Here is a 13,531-nt window from a genome sequence, read left to right on the forward strand (position 1 = left end):
CAGAGCCAGAGTACACATAAATTTATATCGTTTTGTCCAAATGAAGGTAAAAAGACATTGAATTCATACGTACCTTGTAATAGTAGCTATATTTAAGTTAAGTCATCTAATGATAGCATAAGTCTACCAACACTCAATTAAATTATCTATAGCTTTGATTGGGAAAGGGTCCTCAAGTAGAAGTATCCTGAAACCTTTCTATATACATACTCAATCACAAGTATAGATGCTGCAATTAAACAAGACATGCCATAAATATTTCAAGTGGAAGATGACGGCAGAAAATTACTCCAGTAATTTTTGAAAAGTATATAGATTTGGTGGTGTGGTTACATACTTTTATATAGCTTGGGGAACGGGTACTTTCAAAATGTCATTTTGAAAAGGGCAGGGTGTACAATGACGGCAAACGCAAATGGACCCCTCAGTACTACAAATAACTGCACTTCAGAAGGATATCCATTTTTCGTGATGCAAAAACTTGAATACATTTACGCGTCAAGGCCGACGAGGGTTGCCAGTAAACTCGCCCCAAAGTAAATTCGGCCCAGGCAAATTCGGCCATTACATCAGTAAATTCGGCCCACCGAGAATATTGTATTAAGATGTATTACCAACCGTTAACATGAATTAATTACAGAATTATACTATTATTAAGTGATTTGGATGTCAGGGTATGCGTAGATCGCGTAATCACGGGAGATAGCGCGGATATTCACGGGGACCGAATTTACCGACGGCCGAATTCACCGGTCAATTCACTGGTTACTCGGTCAATTCTGCCCTCGGAGAATTTTTTACAAAAATGTATTACCAACTATTAATGTGAATTAATTTCATAATTATAATATTATCAAGTGATTTGGGGAACAGGGTATGCGTATAAATATATATATGTATATATATATGCCGATGTTTACGGGGCCGAATTTACCGACAGCCGAATTCAATCGGTATATTCGGCCCTCGGAGAACATTGTGTGAAATTGTATTACGAACTAATAATGTGTATTGTATTACATAATTATAATATTATCTAACCTGAACCCTAACACTAATCCTAACCCTAATTCTAACCTAACCCTAACCCTAATCCTAACCTAACCCTAATCCTAACCTAACCCTGATCCTAACCTGACCTAACCCTAATCCTAACCCTAAACCTAATAACTAATAATGTGTATTATATTACATAATTATAATATTATCAAGTGATTTGGAGGTTAGGGGTTACGTTTAGGGTTAGGATTAGCGTTAGGGTTAGGATTATGTTAGGGTTACGATTAGGCTTAGGTTAGGTTAGGATTAGGGTTAGGTTATGATTAGGGTTAGGTTAAGAGTAGGGTTAGGTTAGGATTAGAGTTAGGTTAGGATTAGGGTTAGGGTTCAGGTCAGGTAATGGTATTGTAACTGTTTTTGTTACTCTGGCCCTGGCCGAATTTACCGAGGGCCGAATTTACCGAGGGCCGAATTCACCGACGGCCAAAGTGACCGAGGGCCGAATTCGACGGGCCGAATTTACTTTGGGGCGAGTTTACTGGCAACCATCTGAAAAATTGAATGATGTGTTTTTGTTTACGATTGGGCTGCTCAGGCGTAACGAAGTAAACGAAGCATCTTTACATTATTCTTATTGATTTTAGTTTACCTCGTTAAATTGTAAATCCATCAATAATTTTTTCAAGCATAAAATCGATACCAAGCATACTTTTACTTGTGGTAGGGTTAGTCACGAGTGAGTGATTAGTAGAGTGACGTAATTCAGAGACACCGACTTGCAGAAACAAAATAATAATAATAGAGGCAATGTCATCAGTGCATTACAAGGAACGAGGAAGCTGCATAACTGCACAGTGCACATAAAGGCAATTCCTTTTCTGCTGTGAAATATGTGAATTACTCGGTTAACAGAGTTCAGGGATGCCCAGGACTTGATGGATATCCTTGAAAGAGTTTCATAGATATATGTCAATTAAGAATTGGTAGAAATGACATATCATGATTTATAGTTATGTTAGGGTTACGGTACCGAGTTACCATTCGTCCTCAGTAATAGGTGGATTTGTCCTCCTTTCTAAGGAAATTGAAAATGTCCCCCTTTTTGTCAATTCGTCCAGCTTTACAGCTTTTACAGCTACAATAATGGACTGAATCAAGTGAAAATCGGCATGAATGACTTGAAATATATAATACGGACGTTCGAGCGGGAATTTACAGAATCAGCTGTTTTCAATTTTCGTCAACCATCTTTTACGATTTGGTAAAAGTGTCCTCCTTTCCCGATTCCAAAATATGGTAACCCTAGTTATGTGCAGCAATGTCAAGTGCAATGAGATATAGGTGTGAGGTGTGATCAAAGAAATGAAATAATCTTTAGTCTGAACTCGGCAGTAGAACTGGTATCGCCTATTCATTGTGGTCGCATAAAAGGTAGACATTACCACGTTATTCATATTGTTGTGACGTTATAATGTGTGAATCACTCCGGTATATACTCTGTCCTATGGGATCGATGACAACTGACGTCGAAATTTCCATGACCGTTGATTTCATTCTTATATATTTGCATTGCAGAGGAATCATCAACTTTGTATAGTGGATCACGTCTGTGACACTTCATGTATTGAATATTGTTTACTATCCATTATGGCAAGGCCGAATCCAAGGAAGACTAGCAGCGTCCATTTCGAAGTCGAGTTCCCGCTGTTGCTTTTGCTGTCCCAGAATATACTCGTGCTTCTCTCCGATTAGCTCGAGTGCCTCGTCTCCCGATTGCTTTTAAGCGAAGATACTACAAAATTAGCTTATCATTAGTAATACCTCCGAATCAATAAGGTTTCTGGTAAATCGGGTCCATTAATAACAGTGTATTCGTCATGGAATATTCAGACATCGATATCTGCGAAGCCTTGCTCGACGAGGTTGATATCCATGATGGATCAGATGCAGAGAGCTTTGATGCGGAAACAAATTCAGTGAATGAGGATACTTTGGCTGAAATGAAGCTTGAGAGACAGCGTACTGCCGCAATCAACAGCCAATACAACAAGACAGATCCTATCATACTCCAGCTTCCGCGAGATGTACTCACAAACATTGTAAAATGGGTTGTGTCATCCCGCCTGGATGTGGTATCGCTCGCGAATTTATCGCTCGTATGCAAAGATTTTCATGTCCTCTCTCGAGACCCCAGCATCTGGCATCTCATGTGCCAAAGAATATGGGGCGCTAGAGTCCTACGCAAGCCATACCGCTCTTGGCAGAATCATTTTACTTTGAGACCGCATGTACACATTCACGGTGTTTACATCAGTAAAACATCCTACTTTCGATCAGGCGTTGGCAGTGGATTGTCAAGTAAACCATATTATATAGTGGAATACTACAGGATAATGAGATTCTTCCCAAACGGCGAAGTCCTGATGTTAACCACCCCGGAAGAGCCAAGACAAGTCGTCCATCTTTTAGAACATAAAAACAGAAAAGTGCAAGCTCTCTTGCATGGAAAGTACGATTTGAGAGAAGGAGATGAGGATAACATAATCACCGCAAAGTTAACTAGTTACTACACGCCAAAAGACAACGTGATCGCTCAGACTCACAGATACCGTCGGCAAAATCAGAATAACCAACCAAAGCAGGTGAATGAGTTCAATGTCGAAATGAAACTGGTTTCCACATCGTCGCGGAGAAAGTTCAATAAGCTGATTTGGATTCATCATTCGTGCTGCACCAAATACGAGAAGCTTGGCACTGAGAGTACTTGCGTTTTCAATCTGAGTGAACGGTATCCGGCTTTGTATTTTAACAGAGTCGGGTCTTTCTCCAAGCATAGTCACGAACAGTTGTGAAACCATTGAAATAGGTCTATAATCTGTATAATTATGTGAAAATTAAAATTTAGATTTGATATTGTTCAAGATCAACATTAATTCTATTTAGAAATTTTTACATTTTTGTGGTATACGGTGACGGAATTGTTTGGTTGGTGATATGCGCAAAGGAGAAAATACGGAATGTAATTCTCTCTTTATTTGGCTGGTTCTTGTTGAACACTTAGGTTATTTTACTCTGATTTAACTGGTTGCCCTTGGGTTCCTAATGATTAACGACCTCATATTTTGAAGGCGACACCTCACAATAAATATTTTTTTTGCACCTTTCATTCTGGTAGATATATGTACTCTATATGGACTCTTACTAACAATAATTTGGTATGCATTAATTTATTGGGAATTCTTTGAGCTGAATATCCAATGGGCCTACATACCATGTATCATGTTATGTTGTTTCCACAAACAGCTATCCTTGTATAATGTACATTGTGTACAAAGTACAAAAATTTTGACTGCAATGACAATAAACTACAAATACCTGGGTTCCACAATAATATTCGAATTGTGATTAAGAAAGTAGGGCTATGTCGGTCAAGATAAGTGCTTTACTTCTGGAACCATTTTCATTTCCAGGAGGTAGTAGAATCCTGGTATTCATTCCGATATCAATGACTGGATTGCTCAAACCAGCTCAATCAATACGTCTGTCGGTGTGGGACTAAAGTGCATGTTCCAACAATTTATTATCCACTGTGGTACCTCCAGCTATCTCCGGTACCATAATAACATTTGCCTTCCCAGCTGTGGCTATTTGTTGGTGTAAGTGATCGAAGTAGCAAACTATTTTTACAACATAGTGTATGCAATCTTCTTTTCAAAGATATTGCCCTTTCTACCTGCATGGGACTTCTGCCATTTCCATAGCACGTGCAAATGCACAATCAATGATGATCCTCCATACCAGTTCTTGTAATTAATGTGGTGAAGGTTGGTGCTATGAAGGTGGAAACAATATCCAGTTCACCGACTTTCAACTTGCATCATAATTGTCATTAGTGGGTTACTATAAATACAAATTTAATAGTTGCTGGTAAATCTCACGAAAACATTATAAGTTGATCGTCCTTATTATTCCTTTTTGTGTGGTAACTCTTTACGTGTAGTTTCATCACAAATGAAAAGGTTCATGAAATCCTGTATCAAAGTATACTGTTACGAATGTACAGACTTGAGCAAGTCTACCTCGGTAAACAATTTTATTCCCCGAGTATATTCGACAATTCGTTTCATTGAACTTATTTATTGTGATACTGACGAGATATAGTGGCCGATAACGTGACAAACATATGCAGTCTGTCTACAAAGGTCAAGCACATTGATGTGATAAGCTTAGAAAATGCTTTGTGATATCTTGTATGTCATGCCATTCTATGGTTATTTTCCTTTATGCCATTGATATGATCTGCAAAGAACATCCACTGTACTCAGAGGTGTTCAGTAATGACGTATTCTACTTTTTCAAAGTAGTACTCAAGAGGATTCTATCCAATTCTGCTACTTCTACCAATGGCCACCTCTGACTACTCTATGAAGATTGCTTTATAAGGCTGAACTGCATACTACAATAAATATCCTGGGTGTATTATGATTATAGATTTTGTGCTTTCTCATAATGGATGAGAATAATGGATGAGATTTAATAAAATACACTACAAACTATAGATGGAAATAGCATTTTATATAAAGCCAGAAGATGGTGCTAGAGGCAGATGGACAGGACAGTCATGGACACTGTCCATTGTACAGTCATTTCATCGTAACTTTGAAGAATAGCACAGTTACTCCATTATTGGTATTTCGTCTTATCAGTCCAGAGCCAGAAACTATTACGACTGATTGAAAATACTGTATTATGAATGCGAGCCGTTCTATATAAGTTGCGCAGAGTTGTAAAAAGTGGGTTGGACCGGATTGAACTCAAAACTTAACAGTGAACACAGTGACCTGGACTCGGGTCACGACACTATGACTTGGACTTGACTGGGTGGTGAGTTGAAAATGACTCGACTAGACTCGAATCAAAACTATAACAGTGAGATTGACTTGTGACTCGTAACCTTGTCACTTAATTACAACCCTAGTAACAAGTTTCTCACGCGAATATATACATCTTTCACGACTATGTAACGATGCGCATTGATTTATTCCAAAACATCACAAGATGAACTATTGATATTGTGAAAATATACAGAGCAACATGATACATGGATTTTCAGCAAAAATTTTCTTTTATCATTTGAATCAGATAGCAGCATGTGCAATTTCTCACGCAGAGGATAATGAGCATATGCAAAAGAATCACCAAAATACAGCAAAACAAGACATTATACTCTAAAATTGACCATTGAAATATACACTGGGTTGTTCATTACACAAGTAGCTTTGCAATACTGTAATCGGGGACAGTATGATATAGGCTACCAGTCAAGTAAAATGCTCATGTGTAATTCCGCTGACACATCGGCAAAATAGATACGGAGTACGCTGTGCACATATGAATCAATATGCAGACTGAACACAATGATTCGGGTACAAGAATCCGAATTGTGTAATAATTGTTATGATTCAATGGACAATGTTTTTCGAGTACTTAGATTATAAGCCCTTACCATTGAGTTATATTATCAACAAGAAGAATAATTGCAATAATTACTTTCCATATTAAAAGCCTTGACACCTCTACTGGTCATACCACAATATCTAATGCATGCAGTAGAAAGATATGCAGTATGGACGGTCCTACAAGTGCCATTTCTGTGAAGTAACATGATCAAACTGCAGCATTGTTACAAAGCTTAACGAAATGAGCATGGTGAAAAAATACCAAATTATTTTTATAGTAGGGTTACCATATTGAGATATGGAAAAGAGGACACTTTATAAAAACCACAAAATTGATAATGTCGGTCGAGAAAATGGGTAATTGCAAAATCTCCACATGAAATACTGTTTTGTTGATTAAAATCATACAAAAAAGGTAATTTTTACAACTTCCAAAAGGCCCTGCTCGAACGTCCAGATGAAGGGGACGAACATGTAATCCCACACAGTATACAGTCAGCACTGCACCTTTTCATGGCAGAAACGGTCGTTTTGATATCGCGCTTCCATCGCCCGGTGTGGCCTTTTCGTTTTGCCGGGACGAAACCCATTCTTCCTTATGCTGCTCTACGATTTTCTTGTATAATCTCGCTTGCGTTATGTATTTCCTTGCGGTTGTAATCTCAGAACGTAGCCGCTTCAAATCGTCACCTTGAAAGTCAGGAAGGTTTGGGTCGTCCTCATCCACGAATCCTTCCGACATCATCTTGTAAGCAGTCAAGTTTGCGTCTCTATCTCCCTTGCATACGTGGTAGCGCCCGCCAGATTGGTGTGCGAGATTAGCCAAGAACATCGCGTGGTTGCTGTCATTGCTGTTGAACAGTATCGTGTGGATCGGTATTCGTCTTCTGTTCAGTTTAACTGCGGTTTCCAAAGTTAGCTTTACACTCGTGTCCGGTTTACCATCTGAAAGAAGGTACAACGCTTCAGCTGTGTTGTCAGAGAGAGCTTCTTTTAAAGCATCCAGCGTTTTTGTTCCGCCGTGTGCGTGAAGGGACGTTACCCATTTTGTTGCGTCTTCACATGTAGTATCGTTTGCATCAGTTGTGCTGTCTTGCCAAGATCTTATGTGATCCGAGAATGATATTATGTTAAAACCGACACGGTTATTCCGAAGCTGCTCCCAGATTAGATGTTTGAGTTCGTTTTTCAGATCATCCATACGGTTTTCCATTGAGCCTGACACATCCACGAGGATAATAACTCTACTCTCGAGGACAAGTCCAAAAGTTCTCTTACTTGCCGACAGCAGCCATTGCGTGCGTTGCAAGTAACGTTTACCGACACGTGTCAGTTGAGTGACGTAGTCCTCGATTTCTTTGATATTCATGTCGATGTGCCGCACTTTATCGTTAACTTCAACGCTTGGGAATATGGAACAGAACCATTTCGCGTGCGCCTGACCACCCGTTGATTTCACGTTCGTCTTGTCGTGTACGCAAACCGGGCCTGACACGTATCTGTTTAGGTTCAATTTGAGCTTGTTGATGCCATATCTTTTCAGCCACTGTTTCGAAGACAGTCTCTCTTCCATTTCTGGAAGAATCGGCTCTGGAATGACCTTACGGACGCTTTTCTTTTTCGGGTATTTCTTGAAAACAACGCCTACATTTCCTTTGTCTTCGGTGTAAAACGGCTCGACTTGTGCCTTGTCTGATAAGTCGGTTTTTCCGGACTTATTCGACTTTGGATTCTTGTAAGGTGCCGGTGGAAGTGTTGCTTTTTTCTTAGGAGAACGCCATGCCAAGCATTTTTGGTTTTCGCCTCTAATGGCCTGTTGCTCTCTTGCTAAACTCAACGCTGTCTGTCTGGGATGTTCAAGAGGTGGAGGCATAATCACTTTTTTCCCTTTCCTTGGCTCGATGGCTTTCAATTTATCTTCTTTTTTCGGCTTGACGGCGTTTACGAGTGTCGCGCATCTCTGCGAATAGTAGACAGCTTTCTCCATTTCTTGCATGATCGCCGTTACGTCGTCACTCTCAATGATCCCGGATTCTCTGAACCAATGAAATCGCCCGTTTCCTTGATGGGCTAAATTTCGAAGGTAACTCGCCGTATGCGTCAAATCCGCGTATCTGCTAGGCAGCTCGCTTTCCTGATGGTAATCGTCGATGCAGAACAGAATAGTGTGCAGTTTCAAATCACGTCCGAAGCATTTTTCGCTTACAAAGGAACACGCCACGTCCTCGATTTGATCGGGTATGCCACTTCCTATGTAGTATATCCCTTGAGGACCGCCAAAGTCTTGCATATCCTCTGAGTTTTCGATAGCGAACCGGAATGCGTTGAGAAAATTGCGGCTGCCCCCAGTCTCCAAGTGCAGCACCCATCGCCAAGCTGCCTGCAGGTTTTCTTTGGTGGGTTTGACCATTTGTGGCTTCCACATGTTCGGATGACTCCCAAACGCGATAAGATTGAAAGCTTCTTTGTTGGCTACTTGCTGTTCAAGCAGTAATCGAATTGAATGCTGCAAATGGACTAAATACGGTTTGTTCGATACAGAAACATCAATCAAAATAATGATTTTTTTCTCGCAAACCGTACCCCATATTCGCCGACTGGCCGATGCCAACCATTCTATCCTTGCTTCGTAAGTGTTAACTGCGTGTCCGAGGCGCTTTTGATAGTCGTACAACATCGCGACATCAACGTGCATATTTTTTACCGAACCGTCATGCCATTCGAATTGCTGCATGGCTGATTGATTCACTCTGGACTTTACAGATTTACGAAGAATCGGCACAAAATCTCGGACCGGGTCGAATGCATCTGGTGCTAGGACTTGATACAAATTCAACTGTTGCGAACGTAAACCATTCTCTTTTATCCAAATGGAGCTATCAGACGGATGAAAGTCAGATTTGTGGATATTTAAAGGTTGATGGTGGTTGACGGGCCTTGGCAAAAATCGTGACAAGCTGTTGTGTTCCACTTCCAAAGCTATCTCGTTCTCAATACTGATAAGAGCATTCCCCAACATACCGCTGCGCATTTGCTTAATTTTCGACAACATGTCTAAAGTTCTTTGCGATTCACGAAGCAACAAAGACACATCACTGCTTTTGTAGCAATCGCGTATCTCCGACGAATTGTAATAATGATATCGGCCTTTTGATATGTCTGCGATTTTACGCAAAGCCTCGTGTGTTTTATGATTCGTGGTGTCATACGCCACAGCGTGTATCGGAAGATCTTTGCCGAGTAGGCATTGTTCGATGTAATCAAAGACAGGATTGGAGCTTTGATCCGGGCAACCGCCTAGTATTAGAACTAGAGAATCTAACCGTTTGACTTTCATTATCTTTTTGAACGCTTTGAGCATGTTACATCCTCCGCTGGACTTCATTTCACGAACATAATCCCTAGCCTCTTCTGTAATTCTGGAGTTCACGTCTCTCGCACAGTGCCACAAGCAATCGACATCAGTTCCAAACGTCATGAAGTACAGGCTTTTTTTGGCGGAAAGTTGTTCGTTGATGAGAGCTAGCAGAGATTTTTGAAATACTTGTAACCTGCCGAACCCGGTGTTTGCATCGGATGAATCGATAATAACGCCAACACGGTCGCCTTTGATGAGCCCAAAAGTCTTTTTAGTGCCTTCAAACAGCCACTTTACTCTGTTGTGGTATGTTTCGATGGCTGAGTTTAGCTTGTATTCAAATTCGTTGATTACAGTACCGCTGAAAACCATATGCGTATCCTCCCCGAATTTCTTGACTTTCTTCCCTTTCGATAGTAAATCTTTGAGAGTGAGCTGCTGGTATGTGAGAGAGTGGTTTTCGAGCCATTCCTCACTGGTTTGACTTTCGTCCGGGATGGCTGAAAGTGCTTTGACTTTTTCTAACTTCCGGGCCTGTGATACGTCGGTGACTATCAAGTCAGAGTGAGGTTGGATCAGCAGCGGGTTGATTTCGTCGGTTTTCCAAGCCGGTCGGCGTCGGAGAAGTCTGACGTCATCGGGGTGACTTGAGTCGTCGACGCCATTGAATATTTGCGCGTTGTCTAGTATCTCCTGCATATGTGATTGTGGGTTGCTTAAGACATAATATCTGTAAGAAAATGATGTGGCGGTTATCAAACTAGTCATTCAAGTGGGACAAATTCAGTCAATATTTAGTTGACTACGATGATCATTTAATTTCTAATTATTTACAGTACTATAATGCTGTGTTTTTTAATTATATATATTTTCTATGTTTCTATCTTGTTACCGTAGTTAACGTAAATTTTTGAGTAGGCCCACTGATATTTGTATAGCTGGGCTGACCTTGGTGGCTCGGCTAACCAGACTATGTTAAATCGAGCCTCCAGTCTTTACCTTGCTCATCTGTATATCACATTTAACTCAATTACATTATTGTTTGTTGCGTTGGCTACATATGTTATTCATTTGCACGATTGATAAATGAAAATTCTCTCTCGCTACCCGGAACTACACTTCTTCAAAGTGCATAAGTTAGGCTACAACACACGCGTGTCGTCCTGTAATTACCATATGTTCAACATGAATTACAGGCCTAAGATGAAAACACATCGATACCGGTATGTCAAATATGACTGGCCGGCCCCACCCGTTGAACAGTGTTTGACCATGAATAAGACGGCCCAAATTTAAGTCCTAATACAAGTAGATTTACTGAATGAACGCACTTGGGATTACCGGACCCCATGACTGATATTTTGCCTATCACATGGCACATGCCACTTTGAACATTTTCATCGCCTGTCCTTGTCCCTCTTATGTCATCTTCTAAACTTTCAATTCAGTGTAGATGCCTCTTATCTGCATGTTCTATGCCAAGGTGGATAATTGATTGAAAGACTTCAATCGTTTCGACTCTTTCCTATCTTTTCATTTTCTCTCAATCTTCTGATGCTTTGGAACGATGAAATTATTAATAAACTGAACTCAATTACAAGCAAAGTTAAGATCTTCCCATCAAATATCAAGATAACGAACCTTACAGAGAAATGCCACTAAAATTCATAGACAGCTATTGCCAACTACTGCAGTTTCGTATCACGCAAATCCCCAAACTTCGTAAAAAAGACAACCTCTTCAAAATGCAATGTTTTGCTTCGCCTATCGTAACCATGACTACTCGTTCATTAATAGCTATAGCGAAAGGGGCATGTTTATAAATTGATGATTAGCTCAGCTTATGAAATTTACATTGTTTATTATTCGCTAATTTTTGTAGTTTTCTAAATAATTTCAATTCATTTTAGCCCTATGGATCGGTGGCGAAAAGCGTAATAATATGAAACTACTCTTCCGTAAACACCGTATCCGTGACAACATTAGATTTGTTGATGATGACGTTTGCTATGCTTGAACGAGCACAGAATCTCAATACTTGCCGGGAATCTGCGGAATCTTGATCTGGAGGAGTGGTTTGCTTGGGGATATATGTCGATGGTTTGTTAAAAATGGACTTCTTATTCGAAGAAAATGCCGCAAAGAAACTGGTATCCTTTGGAACAACGCTTGATAGAGGTTGTTTCCCCTTCAAATGCGCTCCGGACCGAGTTGGCAACGAGCTTAATCCTCTGAAAGGCTCACCGCATCGAGGACCAGGCAAATACAATAATGCGGAGCTGACTAGCTTCACTTATAATCTGGATAAGAGAGTATGCAGCAACAGAGGATACACCTTTATGGCCAGAACAGATAAGAGATTCCGCAAAGTTCATAATCTCAGTACCCCAAGCCCGATGGAGTATCAGACAGAGTGGACAAAACCAATAACGTCGCAGCCAGCCTACAAACCATTCGGAGTTTCGGAAGTTAGATTCAAGGCCCGAAAAGTAGATCAGATGTTGACTCCTGGTCCTGGTACTAATGAGCATGATATTGAAAAAAATCGTCACGTGTGCTGGTCAAAGCAATTTGGGCCGCCGATATTTCCGATTCACCCTGTCACGCCAAAGAGAACCTTCAAAACCGAATTACTTGGAGACAAGGAGACCCGGAAATTTCGGAACAGGGTTGCTTATTTCAAATTGTATTTTGAATAAGTTATCTTGACTCTGAGATTAGTACCGTTATAGATTTTACCCCTGGTATACAGTTAACAATGATTTCCACTTTCTATATATTTGTTTTTGTTGAAACTTTGAAAGCATCATGTGATCGCTGTTCTACTGTTCAGGCTTATCCAAGCATCAAAGGTCTGGTAATAACGATGATAACATTATTTGTGCTAATACCTATTAAACGATTAATTAAGTGGCTTGGTGTTGTGCTCAAACAATTTCTGTTGCATGTTATAATTACTGATTGAATTGTTAATATCCTTTTTGGATTCTTGGCAAACATTTGCAAATGAACCAACATGTGTCACGGTCTGTAATTGTGAAATTTAAATTATTTTTATATTTGACTTGCACAATTCAGGACAGATATTATAATTTTAGCCTACACTACATCTGCAAAATCAATTATTGTTGTGAAGTTTAGAGGATCAATTTATTTTCCTAATATTTTAAATTCACTGTCATTGTTTTAAAATAACATACGTATGGTTAATCATGGCATGAATCTACCCACTGTGTAGCCTATATGCCATCACATTTAGTTCCTCGCATAATATTGCGATTGACCCATGTCGCCATAATTTCGGCCACGAGATTATAAGTGTTTTTATTAGAGTTGGTATATTGCTCAGTATTGTAAACCATCCCGAGATTTAAAGAAAAAGCCATACATAGCAGGAATATTGTTCAAATTTGTGATGCCTTTCAATTGAGGTTGATATTACTGGTGGATGCCATTGCTTTGAGATTTAGCACGCTTTTTGTAGAGTTTATGTATCGATGTTTACGATAATAATTTATCGGTAATCACTGTATCTATGAAATCCACTATCATTGTGAATCACGTTGAAATTTTAATGCACTGTATTTTTTCAGGGTTGAATTTTGGCTTGGTTCGTAAAACGGATGTAATCTACTTGTATTCTCACGGATATGTCGAAGTTGTTGTGAGACTTTTCTGGCTTTTGCGGTAACGACCGTGATATCAATGTTCTGCC

General features: G+C 39.8%; 3 protein-coding genes across 3 annotated transcripts in view; 2 read left to right on the forward strand and 1 right to left on the reverse strand.

Moving 5' to 3' along the window:
- The first annotated feature begins 2,355 nt into the window (after positions 1-2,355).
- On the forward strand, positions 2,356-5,557 carry LOC145453822 (F-box only protein 9-like). Its single transcript, XM_080331810.1, has one exon. The coding sequence runs from the start codon at positions 2,877-2,879 to the stop codon at positions 3,849-3,851; it is 975 nt and encodes a 324-aa protein (XP_080187936.1). The 5' UTR covers positions 2,356-2,876; the 3' UTR covers positions 3,852-5,557.
- A 463-nt stretch (positions 5,558-6,020) lies between these two features.
- The window catches only part of LOC145453807 (von Willebrand factor A domain-containing protein 3A-like), a 173,765-nt gene continuing 166,254 nt past the window's right edge, over positions 6,021-13,531 (reverse strand). Inside the window, exon 2 of the mRNA XM_080331790.1 lies at positions 6,021-10,546. Coding sequence (XP_080187916.1) covers positions 6,970-10,515 — 3,546 coding nt within the window. The 5' untranslated portion in view covers positions 10,516-10,546 and the 3' untranslated portion in view covers positions 6,021-6,969. The remainder of the gene's footprint in view (positions 10,547-13,531) is intronic.
- Positions 11,843-13,409, forward strand: LOC145453826 (ciliary microtubule-associated protein 3-like). The gene has a single exon (XM_080331814.1). The coding sequence runs from the start codon at positions 11,928-11,930 to the stop codon at positions 12,513-12,515; it is 588 nt and encodes a 195-aa protein (XP_080187940.1). The 5' UTR covers positions 11,843-11,927; the 3' UTR covers positions 12,516-13,409.

Source organism: Botryllus schlosseri, chromosome 13 (genome assembly GCF_051294905.1).
Source record: "Botryllus schlosseri isolate E-star chromosome 13, Bs_hap1, whole genome shotgun sequence".
Classification (NCBI taxonomy): Eukaryota; Metazoa; Chordata; class Ascidiacea; order Stolidobranchia; family Styelidae; genus Botryllus; species Botryllus schlosseri.

Coding starts and splice junctions, on each gene's coding strand:
- LOC145453822 (XM_080331810.1), top strand. CDS start 2,877: ATGGAATATTCAGACATCGATATCTGCGAAGCCTTGCTCGACGAGGTT.
- LOC145453826 (XM_080331814.1), top strand. CDS start 11,928: ATGGACTTCTTATTCGAAGAAAATGCCGCAAAGAAACTGGTATCCTTT.